At 42.1% G+C, this 18,063-nt stretch overlaps 1 protein-coding gene across 2 annotated transcripts in view; it reads left to right on the plus strand.

Moving 5' to 3' along the window:
* Window positions 1–16,394, plus strand: part of rpgrip1l (RPGRIP1 like) — a 28,325-nt gene extending 11,931 nt beyond the window's left edge. Inside the window, exons 18-26 of one of the 2 annotated variants that reach the window (XM_077211470.1) lie at window positions 807–1,192; window positions 6,652–6,741; window positions 6,907–6,975; window positions 7,050–7,200; window positions 8,633–8,718; window positions 10,301–10,487; window positions 13,668–13,752; window positions 14,605–14,741; window positions 15,497–16,394. In XM_077211470.1, coding sequence (XP_077067585.1) covers window positions 807–1,192; window positions 6,652–6,741; window positions 6,907–6,975; window positions 7,050–7,200; window positions 8,633–8,718; window positions 10,301–10,487; window positions 13,668–13,752; window positions 14,605–14,741; window positions 15,497–15,621 — 1,316 coding nt within the window. In that variant the 3' untranslated portion in view covers window positions 15,622–16,394. The remainder of the gene's footprint in view (window positions 1–806; window positions 1,193–6,651; window positions 6,742–6,906; window positions 6,976–7,049; window positions 7,201–8,632; window positions 8,719–10,300; window positions 10,488–13,667; window positions 13,753–14,604; window positions 14,742–15,496) is intronic. The other variant, XM_077211471.1, reaches the window with a different exon arrangement.
* Window positions 16,395–18,063: the final 1,669 nt, after the last annotated feature.

Consider the following 18,063-nt stretch of genomic DNA (forward strand, 5'->3'; position numbering starts at 1 on the left):
CTCTTGGAGGTCCAATGTCCCGCAGAGTTTAGCTCCAACCAGCGCCAACACACTTGCCTAGAAGTTTCTAGCAAAGCTATTTTAAGGCAAGCCTCCGAGGTTAGCAAAAAATAGCGTAACGCTACAGTACGCAGGGAAGGAGACCAGAGGCAGATTTTTATTTTAATAGATGTCAAAGGAGGAGAGGCTTAACTACGCTGAATAAACCGTTTTTGTGGGAAAACGGCTTATCATTTAATGAATCGACAGCCTATCGGCTAATCTTCAACATGTTTGCTCTTAAACATTCGTTTTGGATTGATCTATTTTTAGATTTTACACCAAATAATTTTTTTATAAGAGAAGTCATGGAAAATTGTGCGACAGGTAGGATTGAGTTTACGGTACTTCCTATTTATTTCGATGGTATCCGCAAACACTGATTGACTGTCACACAACTTTTATGACAATTACGACAATGCTGTAATGTGACTGGTTATCAAGGCACATGTTATCCCAGTTAGCAGTTACGCTTTTTCCACGGACCCTCGTATCTCGTATAGTGTTAAATGAACTTGCACATGGTTTGTCTTAAAGCCTATTAAAAACACCACATAGACAACATTAAAAACTTGATTTTCACCACAGGGGGACTCTAAATGTAGGATTTAAAGAATTTTTAAACTTTAGAGATGTTTATATATATTTTTTTGTGCAGGAAAATATGGAATTAATGCTGATTAAGAGTTTTATTTATTTATTTTTCAGCATATTATATACCTTTTAATATTCTTTTTTTGTGTGTAATTTTTTTTTTTTTTTTTAAGGTATGTTTGAGCTTACAGACCCTGCTGGACTCCCTAGTGGCCAAATTAGTGTGACACTGAAATGGAAGTTCACATATCTCCCTCCATCATCCTCAGCTATCGTTACACAACAGACCAAGATCACCAGCAGGAAGACACCAGAGATACGGACATCCCAAGACAAGGAGAAAACAGAGAGACAGACATCACAAGACAAGGAGAAAACAGAGAGACCGACATCACAAGACAAGGAGAAAACAGAGAGACGGACATCACAAGACAAGGAGAAAACCCAGACAGAGACACCACTGATGGCCAAAGACCCTCCACTAATACCTCAGCCCACTGTTTCTGAGGTGATGCCACGCCCAAATCCTATCGCTTTCATCCTGGCTGACTGTTTAAAGGTGCTGTAATTGAATGCATTAAAGATGATATAGCATATAATACAGTGTATAATATATAGATAATAATTACCCACTATGGGTCACTACACACTGTAGGTGGTGAACAGGTGTTCCCTTTCGAGAATATATATATTTATATCAGATTATATATTTATATCAGGCCAATATATCAGATTTACTCAACTTCGGCGACACTATACACGTCCCTGATTCCACACGAAATTATTCGCCGTCGAGTAAGCTGGAGTAAGCCGTGAAACAGCAGACAGCGCTTTCAACTTACCGGAAACCGCTCCTCTTTTGTCGCTGCTCTCCTGTGGCCATCCGGCGAGGAAAAAACGCTATATAATTTTTCTGCTACTGTTGTGTTTGCTCTGCGACACTCAGTTTTGTGAAAGAGCAAGTTTTCGTGAGGCGTTGTTCCAAATGCCTCGCTCTTCATCGTCCACTGTGCCTCATGCAAAGCCTCTCTGCACAAGGCGGATGGACACTCGAGCGCGGCTTGTGCCTGGGTTTAACCGCGCACAGACCGCACTTCACAAGGGCGGCTGTTCCAGAAAGGTGACATCCTGCTTATTTGCTTCCCGTGCTCGCGGCTAGTTCTCCTTTCGGACGGCAAACTCGCGCTCCCCCCGCTTCCTTTCACTTGTCGAGCCTCGACGGAAGAAGCGTGCGGCTAGATGAGCGTGCGGCTAGATATGCACGCGGCTAGCTCTCTTTACGTCAAGAGAGTTACCGCGGCCTCCCGTTCTGCACATCACACAGAGCCCTCTCCGTGACTCAGACACATCATGCTTGGGTCCGCGCCAGAGACCCAGGTTCGGATCCCGGCTCTGACAGCAGGTGAAGTTTATTGCATCACAATTTTACACACTGTGCCCGCGGCCAGCGTCCTTGCATACAGAAAGCGACCCCGCCCCTCGAGCTCTCCCGTTTCACAACGGCGGTGTTAGAGTGTCAATGAGCTTCCAAAAGCAAGTGAGCCTACGCCGGCCCCACCCTGCGTGACTCGCATTCTATATAAAGATACCTTTTGTATGAGGGCCCGCTGTAAATCACATGCTGAAACTGCTCTCTCTCGCGCGTTCCCCCGCTTCCTTCCCTCATTGAGCCGAGAGCGCAAGAGAGCCATTGCGCCCTTCCGTTCTGCATGTCACGCAGAGCCCTCTCTCTGACTCAAACACAACACGTGCGTTTTCATGCGCAATCAAACCACGTTGAAACTGCTCTCTCTCACCACGGCTGTTCACTGCGTGAACAAACCACCATTCTCTCGGCGCTCGCGGCTAGCTTCCTGTACGTCAGTGAGCTTCCGTGCCCGGTTGGCCGTGCCCCTCCTTTGCACACTCCTTTCGTCTCGTGCGTCCTCAGCATGATTCAGACAAACAATGAGCATCAGAACGGGTGAGCCCACGCTGGCCCTGCCTCCCGCGTGACTCACTCTCTCCAGAGAAAGTATTATTCTCCAGTGTTATTCAACACCTTCAAAGAGAGCTCGCTCATTCTTCACAGTACCCTCTTAGCTCAGGTGTTTGTGATGCTTGACTGCAGCAAGGGCCCGTTATAAGCAGGCACCCCCTGCAGAATAACAATGCTTTATCAGAGAACCGATAAACACAAACAAAGAGCGAACTATAGCTGCAGTCAATGGGCCTGCTGTAAAGCGCACACCGCTGCAGACAAACGTTGTTCTCAAAGCAGCTCAAACAAAGAGCGAACTATAGCTGCAGTCAATGGGCCCGCTGTAAAGCGCGCACCGCTGCAGACAAACGCTGTTCTCACAGCAGCTCAAACAGAGTGAGAAATAAATGGCTCACGGGTGGCTGGGAATGTTCTCAAACCAGTTACCAAGCCCGTTATAAAGCATGCTCCACTGATTCCACACAATATCACTGCAGTCAGCAAAGCGTGCGCCATAACAGATAGTCACTGCTTTAACAGCAGCTCTGATAGAGCGGGACATGAGTGTTCACAAACCAGTCCAAGCTCGTCACAAGACACGCTCCTCTGAGAGAAAGTATGTGCACAAATCACAGCACAATCGTATTAGGTCCCCCTATGCTAGGTGACCCAGCATAAATAAATGTTCCAACTCTAGCCACAAGGGCCCTGGCCTGGCAAGCCATCCCCGATGTGTCACACTGGGTTATGAACATCATAAAGCAAGGCTACTCGCTCCAATTTGCTCGCAGACCCCCGCGTTTTCAGGCGGTCGTCAAGACCTCGGTGAGAAGCAACGTGGCTCACGTGCTTCTTACCGAAGTGCGAAATCTGCTTGCAAAAGGGGCGATCGAGCCGGTTCCCCCTGCGCTGAGTCTGTCAGGGTTTTACAGTCATTATTTTCTTGTACCAAAGAAAGACGGCGGCACCTGCCCCATATAAGATCTGAGACATCTGAACAAAGCCCTCATGAGACAGATAAACTACCAAACAAATCCTCGCACAGGTTCGCCCGGGGGATTGTTTTGTTACGGTAGACCTGAAAGATGCTTACATTCACATTCAAGGGACACCACGTCTTGGTCCGCACGGACGACATGTTGGTTGTGTCCTATATAAATCGCCAGGGTGGCCTCAGATCAGGCACCCTGTATGCCATGGCCAAAGAGCTCCTCCTTTGGGCGCATCCCAACCTGCGCTCTATGAGAACTGCACATGTTCCGGGAGTCCTAAATGTGGGCGCGGACATGCTGTCACGAGACAACACTCCCCCAGGCGAGTGGTCTCTCAACTCACAGACGGTTCGTCTGTTATGGAAAGTGTTCGGCAGGTCAGAGGTCGACCTCTTCGACTCAGAGAATAACGCTCACTGTGCAACGTTCTTTTTAAAAGGACAGGGACGCTCTGGCCCACCCATGGCCCAGACGCCTGCTGTATGCGTTTCCCCCGGTTTCAATGATCCCTCAGGTCATCAGACGGATCAGGGAGAGCATCTATTGGCCCCCCCAATGGAAAGCCCAAGCATGGTTTCCGGAGCTGGCACAGATGAAGGACACTGTCCCCTGGCCAGTGTCAATGAGGGGGGACTTCCTCTCACAGGCGAACGGGACGATCTGGCACCCTCGCCCCTTCTTATGGGCCTTCCATGTATGGCCCCTGAACGGGTATCCGGGGTCCTCCCAGAAAGGGTCTTAAATACCATCACTGAGGCTAGAGCGCCGTCTACGAGACGCCTTTATGCTCTGAAGTGGTCAGCACTCACTGGCTGGTGTTCAGCCAGACGTTTTGAGCCCCACTCATGCGAATTTTCGGTGGTGCACTCCCTCTTACAAGAGCTTTTGGATGCGGGTTGCTCCATCCACACTCAAAGTATACGAGGCAGCCATAGTAGCTCACCATGCTCCTGTAGCTGGCCGGTCATTGGGGAGAAACGACCTTATTGTTTGTTTTCTAAAAAGTGCCAGGAGGTTAAACCCTCCCAGGCCTCCTACTATACCGGCATGGGATCTTTCCACAGTTCTTGGCACCCTGAAGGGCCCCCCATTTGAACCACTACAGTCGTTTGATCTTAAGTCTCTTTCGCTGAAGACTGCTCTGCTGCTGGCTTTGGCATCAGTCAAGCAACTGGGGGATTTACAGGCGCTCTCTGTGAGCCCCTCCTGCCTGGAGTTTGGAATAAATGACTCTAGAGTCATTCTCAAGCCAAGGCATGGTTACGGACCTAAGGTACTCTCAAATCCGTTCAGAGCTCAGGTTATTACTTTATTAGCACTTCCACCCTCAGAGAATGATGGGGAGCCTAATCTACTTTGTGCCGCTAGGGCTCTAAAAATATACTTCGAGCGTTCTGCGCATTTTAGGCAGTCAGAACGGCTTTCTCTTTGCTTCGGTGGCCGCACCAAAGGGGTTCCGGTCACGAAGCAGAGGTTATCCAGATGGATAGTGGACGCCATCTCGATGACATACGCCTCTGTGGGCCAGGATTGTCCCATAGGCGCCAAAGCCCATTCTACGAGGGGCATGGCCTCCTCTTGGGCTTGGTCCAGTGGTGTTCCAATTCAGGACATTTGTGCGGCGGCCGGCTGGTCTTCGCCGTCCACGTTTGTCAGATTTTATAATCTAGAGGTTCCGTGCCTGCTGGCCAGGGTCCTCTCTGTATGATATTTGACCCGACGGTATCTGGGCTTTATCTGTCTAGTATGTTACTGTCCATAAGCACAAGTAGTTCTACTTCATGCAGTGCTGAAGTGCCAACTAGTATCTCCCTATGGAGGATCCGTATACCACTCAGATAAAGCGTTGTGGAATTTTTCGGTTCACGTACCTACCCAAAGTGATAAGATAAAATAAAATTCTGCATCAAAATTTATAGACAAGACAAGTAGTTTGTTTAGGCATGGTTTGTAATTAATTACAAACCTGTGCACATATATTCAAACGCACATAATTATAGAATCAATTCTTAATGCGCATGTGAACGCCATCAGCGTCTATCACAGGTTCACGTTTAAAGTCTGTTTACAGAGAACGGTGTCGTCTTAGCGGCCCCTAATTTAATAACAAACTATCATTTAGACGGAAGTGAATCAATCAAAACTAACTTTAGCTGGAAAAAACATTTTTCAAGAACCACTATAAAACTTAAACCAATCTCTGTTACCTTAAATTATATGTTTATCTCTGTAAAGCTGCTTTGAAACAATCTACATTGTTAAAAGCGCTATATAAATGAGGATGACTGTTATGTCCCCAGTTTATTCATGACGCCCGACTCTGTCTAGTTAGTGTACTATGCTGGGAGAAGCTTATTGGCTTGTTCTGTTGGGCCTCGGGGTTCCTTAGGCTCCAGTTTATTCAGCCAATTGCTAATGTGTGGCGTTTTACATTGCGTCCCCACTGCGTATTTGCTACGCAATACGGAGTGACCGTTCTCGAAAGGGAACGTACTTGGTTACTAATGTAACCTCGGTTCCCTGAGAGTTGGGAACGATTATTGCGTAGCCTGCTGCACTACTGCACTCTGTCAGGTGTGTCGATTTAGTCGATTTAAACCTGATATATTGGCTGAAATGAGCGATATTTATAGGCTGAGGCCACGCCCATTTAGGCGCGCTCTGATGTACTCGGCGCCAAGTCAGTTGATTGGTTCGTGCACCTGAGGCGCTCGACCAATGGATGTGCAGTTGCCGCAGCACAGCCAATGAGCGAGCTAGACGCTCTGCTGTGTTTTGCTGTACAAGCTGCACTGCTTTTGTAAATTATTGCTTTAATATTTCGAGGAAAAGGATTTTCCCCACTGCGTATTTGCTACGCAATACTCGTTCCCTACTCTCAGGGAACTGAGGTTACGTTAGTAACCGAGTCCGTTTTTTATTATTATAAAAACTATTGGGTGTTTTAGAACAGTTGGAGCATTGTATCGACCAATCAGTATTCAGGGCCATACATAAATCAATGTTGAATGCTTTTTCTGGTTTCGTCATTGTAGAATACATAATTTTTCTTACTCTTCATTCTAGATTCCATTGCCTAAACCCAGACAGCGAACTTTACCAAAATCAGCTGCTAAAAGAGTGTCTTTTGTGGACGTCACTGAGCTTGAAAAACAGGTAAAAGAAAAGTCTGCTCTGGTTTCATTAGTAATGTTTGCCAAATCAAGCATCACTGTTACTAGTACTCCAAATTTAGGTTTTAAATAACATGAGTAATAACCCGTGCCATTTGGTGTATATGTTGTTTTGAGTGTGTATTTTGTGTGTATTAATGATCTCAAGATGGAGCAGACTATAGCCTCTGATGATGATAATAAAGAGACAAGATCATCTGTAACCCCTGTGCCTAAGGTACGTTAAAAAAACTGTGACATTTACAAGGAAAAATAGTTCAGGAATAAACAATGCCACACTGTGTTCCTCAGACCATCATAGTTATGGATGCAGGACAGGCCACTGCCGTCAGCGAGGAAGAGGATGAGGAAGAGTCTCATTTCTCTGAGGGTCAGCTCATCACCATCAGCTCTCAATCTGATGAGTCTGAGATTTCTGAAGAGCTGCAAGAGCCACAAACAGGTGTGTTATTACAAATAAAAATCCTTAAAGACATAAGCATGTACCTTCTGCAATGTGATACGGAATTTCAGCAAGAAATAATGTATGGGTTTCATCTGCATCTGATTGACTGTCTATGACTGTCAGGTTATGATATTTTTGGTTAATTTTATTTTTCCCTCACTCAGATAAGTCATGTCATCAGTTTTTTGCTGATAAATTGAGTGTGATAAGGCCAGGGACATTTATGAATTATATTATTAATAATAATGAATAATAATGTTATTATTGATATAATAATAGAATAATTTTTAATACATAAAGAATAATACAAATATATGTAAAGTAAAAATGGCCTTGTTTGATTTCTAATTGGCTTTGAACGATTTTCAGGGATTTTAGTATATTAAGTTATAAAATAATTTGTATTAAAATAATTTTAGTGCTGAAATAATGCTAAAATAATTTTAAGTCATGTTGTTTGTTTGTTTATTGGTTATTTGCTTATTGGTTATTTGCTCACCTTCATGTCATTCCAAATTGAAAGTCTTCGTTTCCTCTTTGAATCACAAAAGTAGCCTAGATGTTTTGAACAATGTTCATTTTGCTATTTTCTATACAATGAATGTGATGGGGATGAACAAAAAGCAGAAGTATGATTTTAATTTGCTCTGCCATTATCAAAACTCATTTACATATGTTATAATTTTTGACATATTATTTTGTCAAAAATTTGTCCCCAATTCAACATTCATGGAAAAGAGCATTTTGAACATTATTCAAAACATCAAATTTTCTGTTTCACAGAAGAAAGAAAGTCATATACTGTATGTGCGGAATGACATGAAGGCGAGTAAATAATAGCAGACCTTCTTTTTTTAATTAAGGCTTCAGGTTCAGTGTTTAAGTTAACCTCAAATTAGCTTCCATGTTAGCACAAACATAAGGTGCTTCTAGAATAAATGTGTTTGTGTTATTGTGGGCAGGAAGGGCCCCTGTGATTCGGCCCTGAGTAGAACTTGTATTGAGTAGAGCCACATATGAATGTTTTGGTAAACCAATACTTGGTGCTGAGCGTTAGTATTCAGTTTCATATGAGGAAGCAGCTGTGCTATTGTTTTCCCAATGAGATGAGAATCATTAATATTTAATTTGCTGCTGCCAATAATCTGATGTGTTTCCTGTTGACACCCAACAACATAAATGTTAATGTGTGTTGACCTTGGCCAAGAGGCTGTGTTTAAAGTGTTCATGTCTAACATCTCTCTCTCTTACCTGGCGCGGGCCGCTGAGACCACAGCGAGAGATGGACGACAAGAAGATAAACAATCCATTTTTTCACAAACACCTTACATGTGAAATGAGACTAGGAACGATCCATCTAATGATCTGCCAGTGCGTAACGTTCTCGATCACCAACTGACCATAACAGAACATGATCTGTTCTCTGCAGGCGTACAGGGTGAGGATGACGAGGATGAAGAGGATGATAGCGATGACTGCATTGTTCCTGCTCAGAGCACACAGCAGAAAAAACAGGTCTGGTCCTCACACTTTACATGTTTAACAAATCAACCAGGTGTTCCGTATATCTTAGAAATGTATTCAATTGATCAAAGGTAACAGTAAAGACTTTTACATTGTTGCAAACCATTTGTATGTCAAATAAAAGTTATTTTAAAAGAATCCTAAAAAAAGTCATGATTTCCACAAAAATAGTAGGCAGCATAACCATTTTAATATGTGATATTAATAAGGTTTCTCGGGCATATTAGAATGATTTCTGAATGATCATGTGACACTGAAGACTCGAGTAATGATGCTGAAAACTCAGCTTTGCCATTATAGGGATAAATTACATTTTAAAATATATTAAAATAGAAATTATAATATTATTTCACATTAATTACTGTATTCACTGTATTTTTTGATCAAATAAATGCATCCTTGGTGAGCCTAAAATACTTATTTTAGAAATCTTTCTAACCTCAAACTTCTATTTATATTCATTGGTGCCCATAAGCATTTAATCAAAATAAATGTATTAATTAATACATTGTTCTGCACATACATGTCATGTTCAACTAACATGGAAAGGAATTTTGCATATAAGTTCTCAAACATATTATGAAAGATGTTTTTAAAGTTTTAAAAGAATCAATTGATAATCACAATTTAATACAGTACATCTGATGTTCTTCTTTATTTTTTATTTTTTTAATTATTATCTGTTTTCAAAAATGTTTAAAAACCACAGAGAGGAAATTGTGTTAACACTTTAGTTTAGGGTACAATTCTCACTATTAACTAGTTGCTTAATATCATGCCTATTACTAGGATATTTGCTGTTTATTAGTACAGTACTTATAAAACACATATTAATGTCTTATTCTGCATCCCTCAATCACCCAATACCTAAACTTAACAACTACCTTACTAACTATTAATAAGCAGTAATTAGGAGTTAATAGAGTTAAAGGTCGTAGTTAGTTAACCATGGAATTGGACCCTAATCTAAAGTGTGACTGAAATTATTATAGAAAAAATACCCAAACATTTGGTATCTCTGACAAAACAATGTTGTGATCTTCTCTGAGAAATTCACATCCTCAACACAGGACAGAAATGGATTGCTGGGTCTCAGGAGGATATTGTATTTTTTCATTCCTTACTGATAGTGTCCCACACAGTTCACTCTTGTGAAACGGCTGACGTAAATTCAGGGATTTAAATGGCCAGCTTAATGTTAGCTCACTTTGTGTCCTAAGAGGAGTGAAAGGAACAGAGATCTAATGACTGCTGTCAGCACAAACTTAATGGCCTAAAAACTCATGTTTGACAGATTGGATCAAATGATACACAGATAGACAACACGTCTCCAGCCCTCATCATTATCAGAGAACTATGCCCTGCAGGTTACAAGTCCACATCAGGAAAGAGATGTAGTTTGTCCAGTGTCCATCATTTCAAACGGTGGAATATTCTTGGTGGATGTTCTGTCAGATGTTGAGAGTGATTGAGTCCCTGAAGATTCGGAGCGAGTCTCACCATGTCAGTCGGTGTGAGCCTGTGAGGTTGAATGTCAGTTGTGATGAGGTCATGTGATGTTTTGCTCCACCAGCCGTCCGAGTGCATTCGTGTGGAGATCGTTTCTCTGAGTCTGAAGCCAGGCTCGAGAGTGGCAGAAGACAGTGGGATCGTCCGGCTGTTTGTGGAGTACTGTTTCCTGGGCCTGCCGTCAGTCGAGACCCCGCTGTCCCTAAAGAAGCCACTGCCGGGACACTGTGTCTCCTACAACTTCAGCAATGGTGAACAGCATATCCACGAAATGCCAGCTGTTGTTTATTCTACTTTTTTCTGCTCTCTATGTCTATGGCAGCTTCTTAAACCGCATGGTGAAATATTGTCAAAATTGGTGCATTAATTAAGACATATCTAAACTTTCTTCTGACCAATTCGGGGTTCTACACCTCAAACCTCCTAGAGCCACCATAAGTTCGAAGTTACACTTTTCTCCTTTAGTCTAGGGTTAAGTCTGCAGTAATCCAGATGTATCTTTTTCTCTATGTTTTGGCACTGAGAGTCTTTTTGAAGATGCTCTTCCACGTATATAAATTTGAAAACTGTGTTTTTACGAGATATTTGAAGACAATAACGCATATTGTAGATATGTGACGCATATTGTGCCCGGTCATCATGATATTGACGAGTAGGACAACATATTTTGTTGACCCTGGAACCACATTTCTGTCTGACAATTTGGACCTAACCCTACCCGTAACTTTTCCCTAAAATCAGAGGGAAATGATAAGTGAATAACACTGATGTAGAAGCACCTAATCCTGATTTTAAGCCTAAACTTGACATAAACCGTAAACTTTTTCCTAAAATCTGATTGGTTGATTGAAATGGTGTACTTGTTTAAATCCTGTTTACCATATAAGTCAATACCGGAATGAGAGTCTGGTCTATCGGTATCATCTCAGTGAGCACTTATTAAAGCTCTTAAAACCTCAATGAGCACTTATTAAACTGCTTGAAAACCATAGTGTGGTTGGAGAGCATTTTGAAACGGAAACACTGTTTTCAAATGTATCTGGATTAATGTACACAAAGCCTATAATAGTTTTCTTAGAGGCACACCAACAGTACATATTTTCACAGTACATACAGTGGGTATAGAAAAGAATCACCCCCCTTTAAAATAATCACATTTTGTTGCTTTGCAGCCTGAAATGAAAACGGACAAAAAAATATTTTTGTTTTATTCAGCTGTATTTACAACTTATAACATCCAAGTGAAAGATATAAAACCAACTTGTGAGAATTTTTTTTTTGTACAAATTAAAAAACAGAATCACTGAGTTGGAAAAAGAATCACCCCCCTCCTAAAAATGACTTGTAAACCTAACCAGGTGTAGTTAATCACCTTCTCAATGGCACACAAAGCCATTTGACTTTCAAATGTGATCAGCTGTGGTCAATTTGATTAGCTCAACATGAAACAAGCTTTTCCTGAAGCATTTCAGTCCTTGGTAGTGCAACTGGAGAAAACAATCAACTATGGGTGGCAAGGCATTGTCAAAAGATCTCCGGGATAAAGTTGTGGACAGGCACAAGACAGGAGATGGATACAAAAAAAATTCAAAGGCTTTATCAGTGCCTAGAAGCACAGTGAAGTCAATTATTAAGAAGTGGAAGGTATTTGTTAAAACACAGACCCTCCCTGGGTCAGGACGTCGCTCCAAACTGGATGAAAGAGCCAGGAGGAAACTGGTCAGAGAGGCTACCAAGAGGCCTACAGCAACTCTGAAGCAGTTGCAGGAATTCATGACGAAGAGTGGTCATTGTGTGCATGTGACAACAATATCACAAATTCTCCACAAATGTGGCTTGTATGGGAGGGTTGCAAGAAAAAAGCCACTCCTCAAGAAAGGCCACATGCAGTCACGACTGAGCTTTGCCAAAACACACCTTGAAGATTCTTAGGCCACGTGGAAAAAGGTGTTATGGTCAGATGAGACTAAAATTGAATTATTTGGCCTCAACGCCAAACGATATGTCTGGCGAAAATCCAATACAGCTCACCATCCAAATAACACCATTCCTACAGTAAAGCATGGAGGTGGTAATATCATGTTATGGGGTTATTTCTCTGCAGCAGGGACTGGAGCACTAGTCAGGATAGAAGGAAAAATGGATGGGGCAAAATACCGTCAAATTCTTGAGGAAAATCTGCTGCTCTCTGCCAGAAAGTTGTCAATGGGAAGAAGATTTACCGTCCAACATGACAATGACCCAAAGCACACAGCAAAACTGACCACACAGTGGTTGAAGGAGAAAAAGGTGAATGTCCTAGTCAGAGCCCAGACTTAAACCCCATTGAAAATCTGTGGAATGACTTGAAGACAGCAGTCCACAAACGGTCTCCATCAAGTAGAGACATATCCCAACAGACTAAAGGCTGTAATTAAAGCAAAAGGTGGTTCAACAAAATACTGAAACAAGGGGGTGATCCTTTCTCCAACTCAGTGATTATGTTTTTTGATTTTTTGAATTTTTTCTGATATGTTGGTGTTATATCTTTCACTTGGATGTTATAAGATGCACTGAGTAAATACAGCTGAATGAAACAAAAACTGTGTCTGTCTTAATTTTAGGCTGCAAAGCAACAAAATGTGATTATTTTAAACGGGGGTGATTCTTTTCTATACCCACTGTATATTCTTCTTAATCAATTGCTCCTGATTCAACTTCAGAACTTCAAATAGATGGGATAGATAAGGAAGACATGTGTACTATCGGTATGCCTGAAGGAACAGAGTTGGAAAGCACTGGTATGGAAACATACATTTACTACAATTCCTGGGGTTTAACACCAAGTTTGATAAATGGAGTGGTTTCAATTTCTGCCCAACTAGATATCTTGAGTAACTTGATCTACTGTAAAGTCATGCCTCTGCTCCATTTAGATTCATTGGGTAACCCAAAGAACGATTATACCCATTTATCAACCATATTGACTGCCCACTATATAGAATTTTATACTGTTTAATACTCTTCAAATACTTTGATGGATTGACCTTCCAGAACTGTTTCCAGCACTGGATAAAAATAAAAAGGTAATTGCGACCTTTTATCCCACAATTCTGAATTCAGAATTGCGTCATGTTATTCACGATTGTGAGGAGAAAAAATAAATTATCCGTTTTTTCTATTTTTTTTTATTCTGTGGCGGAAAAAAGCTTCCATAGACAACAGCTTCTCGTAGTGGTCAAAAGTTGTAAAATTATTAATTTGCTCATAACTGTTGGACCAAGTGTCCTAAACTTATAGGGGTTAACATTGTGCTTCCACAACCATATTGGGCTCATAACTGGTTCCTGTAGCTTTATTATTATACAAATTATGTTTATTTGGCATTGTCTTGTAATAGTAATTCATCAATATAACAAAATAATCTTAAACAACATGTATTGTTCTGACAGTGATCCATGTGGATATGGAGAAAAACCAAGCCAGACGGCAGTCTCTGAGAGCAGTGCTGGAGGGCCGGAACAGACAACTGGAGCAGTGAGACACTCTCACATCTATAATCTCGTTCTCTAGTGTGCTCTCCTTCTTTTCTTGTGTACAGTACATTGTTATTGTGAATACTAGGGAAGTGCCCGAAGCCGAATACCTTATTCAGAAAGACACGGATAATGGCTTCAAAATCAATAGCGAATTCTACCGAATAACAGGAGAAATACTCTGCACATTCACTCCTCGTAGAATGATATAATACATAAACCATCCAGCATTGTTAATCAGCATATTAAGAGCATTTCATAATAAACAATGTTATAACTTGGAAAATTATTTAGATCTGGCAAGGGGGGGGGAAAAATCTTTGATATTACTAGTTAACTTTGTTTTACGCTCCCGATGAGAGTTTTGATTATTAGATTGTGTACATTGTTTGTTTTTAGTAGTTTATTACTATAAAAATGGGGCTTATCTTTCAAAATCTTCCCCCCACAGGGAAAGTTTTCACAGTCCCAAGGCCTTCTATGTGCCATATCTAAAGAATAATAATAATAGCCTGATAAACATCTGATCTTACCTTTTTATATTCATATACTGTTAGGAAAAATATTGTTTTTGTAAATATTGGTAAAAATGATCGGACTTCACTGCTTTAGCTCTCAGGGCCCAGGATTCTCATCTTTTATGACTATTTGAGTGTTTAGGATTTTTTCTTTTACAAAGTACTTTACGGCTGCCCGCATGGAAATGTATAACCATTCCAAAAAAAGATATTTTCACTGGGAGGAAAATATAGAGAAAATATATTTGAATACCCCTGCCCTAGTGTACTGTATACTAGCTACACTGCAGTACTGTACCGCTTTAACTAGCAAGTAACTGTTGATGGTCTGACAGCATAAAGTTCACGGTGGTGAGCGACCCTCCTGAAGAGGACGAGCAGGACGAGGAGTGTGAGGATGTGGGCGTGGCCTATCTGCGGATCCGCGACGTCATGGACAAACGCAGAGACATGAAGGACGTGAGCCTGAGCGGTGAGAGTTTACTTTCCATCACTCAAAGTCCGGTCACAACCAAAGTTTTTAGTTTAGTGTGAAAATCAGGATGTTATCTCAGATCTTGGGTCACTGGGGTAATTTCCACATACAGGTTTTTAAATAAGACCTGAAACTCTCTTTTTTCAAGAATGTATCGGGGAAAGATGTTTAACCTCTGAACCTCTGTGGTTCGTCCAACTCAGAAGGTCAAATTTTATAAATTACATGATTTGGTTTATTTTGTATTGATGTTATATGAGGTTTGCCTTTATCTCAACCCTCTTACCAGATCTTGGGAGACAGTTTATTTTATTTTATTTGTATTTATAGCCATAAATATTAGATAAAAATGAAAAAGATAATAAAATGTTTAAGATGAGGAGCATGCCATAATGTTGTAGGCGTAACAGGGTTTAGTTATTTTGGGATGAAATTTTGATTTGTAAATTTTTTTTTAAATGGAAATTTATTTTTTCCATATATATATATATATATATATTCATCATCATCATCATTACTTTTAATATTATTATTATTATTTATTTTGTTAATAAAATTTTAGCAACCTGGTTGAATGGCTGAGCTTGATAAATGCAATTTGTGTAAAAACTAAAATGTATCTTTCTCTAAATAACATGGTATTTATGCCTTTTATATAATGAGACAACAACTTGTACCCTATTTGTGTAAAGTGCCACTTTCTGACCGTAAGCTTTCTCTCTCTCTTTTCTGTTCCCCGTCCCTCGCTGTAGTCGTGGACGTCCAGGACAGCAGTGAAGTTATCGGACATCTAGTGGTGACCGTTGAAGCTCTGGAGGCTCTGACATCCATCATGAAAGATCCAGAGCGGGATCGTCCTCTAACTACACTTGCTTAATTTACCAAAACCAACCATTTACTTTTTACAATTGTGCTTTTCAGTGCGCAATATTAAATGTTTCTTAAACCATTCTAGTTTATAATTCGATTCACCAACATGAAGTTAAATGCAATGCATGACGGTCCGTTTACCTTTAAACGCTACAGACGGTGACGACATATGGGAACAAAACAGTCCTTCAAGCGGCATCACACTGCTTTGATCCCTTACGGTGTGAAATCATATCCTAATGTTTCTCTTTATGGCCTCCAGTGTTGCGTTTGATGGAGCGCTGATGTTTAGACCTTTAATAACTTTGCTTAATGAAAAGGCTGTTAAGCCTCATTAGGCAGCGCCGTGGCAGGCGGCGGTATTTTATTGAAGGTGCGAAATGAAATCTAACTGGATTTAATGGGATTAAATCAAGCTCTTTAAAATGCTAATGCACATTTTCACGCGTGCCGAGCTGTGGCGCTCGCGCAGACACACTCCTTCTGTTTAGGTGTGTGTGTGAATTAAGTGTGAAACGTTACTGTGATCTGCACAGATCTTTTGATAATTCTTTATAGGTCTGAGTACAATTCAGATTATTTACTATATATTGTATAGATATAGATGCTTTATTTTGAATGTACAGTAAGCCTTTGTAGACAGTTTTATAAATCGATATTTGTAAATGTTTTGTATTTATGAACATTACAGAGTGATGTTATTAGAGTTTCAATGTTATTTCATGTTATTTTTAAGCCTCAGTTTTCAAAATGTTGAAAAAAAACTGCATTTACAAACCATTCAACTTTCATAATGGGCTTTATTTAATCTATTGGAAATTGATTGGATGGTTTCATCCCAGAATGGAGGTAGACCTTAAAATGAAAATCCTTTCATAATTTACTCATCTTCATGTCGTTCCCAACCTGTACTCCATCTTTTCTTCTGCTGAACACAAAATAAGATATTATGAAGAATACTGGGGTCCAAACAACACTGAACTTCATTACTGACTTTCATATATGGACATGAGACGGTTTTCAAAATGTCTTCTTTTTGTGTTCCACACAGTCATAGAGGTTAGAACTGACATAAGGGGGAGTAAATGATGACAGAATTGTCAGTTCTCTTACGAGAGTATCTCTCGTACTGCGTAATATCTTACGCTATGGGGAAAACCTCTTTTCCACGAGATATTGAAGCCAAAAATTATCCTTTAATTTTGATTAATGTAAAACGCTGTGCGGCAGCGTGCAGACATAGGCAAGACGGCTTGCGCGCCTATTGGCTGCCCTGCGGCAACAGCAGCAAGCCTATCGAGAGAGGCCCTGCGTGACGTGACATCCAATGGGGGTGCTTCGCGCCCATTTCGTCGCGTCCCGCCAGAATAGGCGTGGCCTTGGCCTATAAATACGCTCGACAGGCTGATACAAACTGATTTTCATCTCTTCAGCGAAGCACTACTGCATCGCTGGATCCGGAGTGAGAAGCCGCGCCGTCTGATAGTAAGCCTTCTGCGGGACGAGCCTTCGAGCCTGAAGCCGCTGGCCTTCACCTCGCCGCCTTCAGCCGCCGTACCTGCTACGCTTTCCGGCGTTAATATCCTTTTTCACTGCTAGAGTGTGTGTTCGCCGTCGCGACTCACACTCTCTCTCTCTCTCTCTCTCTCTCTCTCTCTTCTCTATCCAAAAGAGCAGCGTCTTTTTGAAGACGCTTCGTTCCTGTGGAACTATTGCCATGGTGACTCTGAGGACTTGCCTGGCATTTTTTCTCCGAGTCTGCACTCCCGCCCGCTGTAGTGCCGCGCCGCAAAGCGCCGTATTCAGCGGGTCCTCGAGCCTTCTCCAGCCCGTGAAAGCTCGCCGGTTCGCCCGCCAGCTTCACCAGCTTCAATCGAGTCGCTCACTGACGGACAGCGGCCGCGGCGCGCCGCCGCTTCCGCCATTAGTGACGACAAGATAGCTGCATCGGTAGAGGAGGCCAGCTATTGCCATGGTGAGTGAGACTCCCGCCCGCTGTAGTGCCGCGCCGCAAAGCGCCGTACTCAGCGGGTCCCCGATCCTTCTCCAGCCGTGAAAGCTCGCCGGTTCGCCCGCCAGCTTCACCAGCTTCAATCGAGTCGCTCACTGACGGACAACGGCCGCCGCGCGCCGCCGCTTCCGCCATTAATGACGACGAGATAGCTGCATCTGTAGAGGAGGACAGCTGCTATATCCCCGCGTTGGACAGTGAGGATTGGGCGAGCTCTGTGGATCTCCCCCTTCTGCCCGCGAGTCGTCAGGGAAACGGGCCAGCATCAAAACCGCGGCTAGCTTTCTTTACGTTATAGGAAAGCTACCCCGCCCCCGCCCCCCGTGGGCATGCGTCACCGGCGAAATGAGGAAAGAGTGTATTTTTAGTCCCGCCGAGGCCGGACCAATCTCCATTTCTCAAACATTTCTCAGCTCCTCTTAGTTTGAGCGGCTGAAA

Source organism: Siphateles boraxobius, unplaced genomic scaffold (genome assembly GCF_051911475.1).
Source record: "Siphateles boraxobius isolate OS27281-9 unplaced genomic scaffold, OSU_SipBor_1 65, whole genome shotgun sequence".
NCBI lineage: Eukaryota > Metazoa > Chordata > Actinopteri > Cypriniformes > Leuciscidae > Siphateles > Siphateles boraxobius.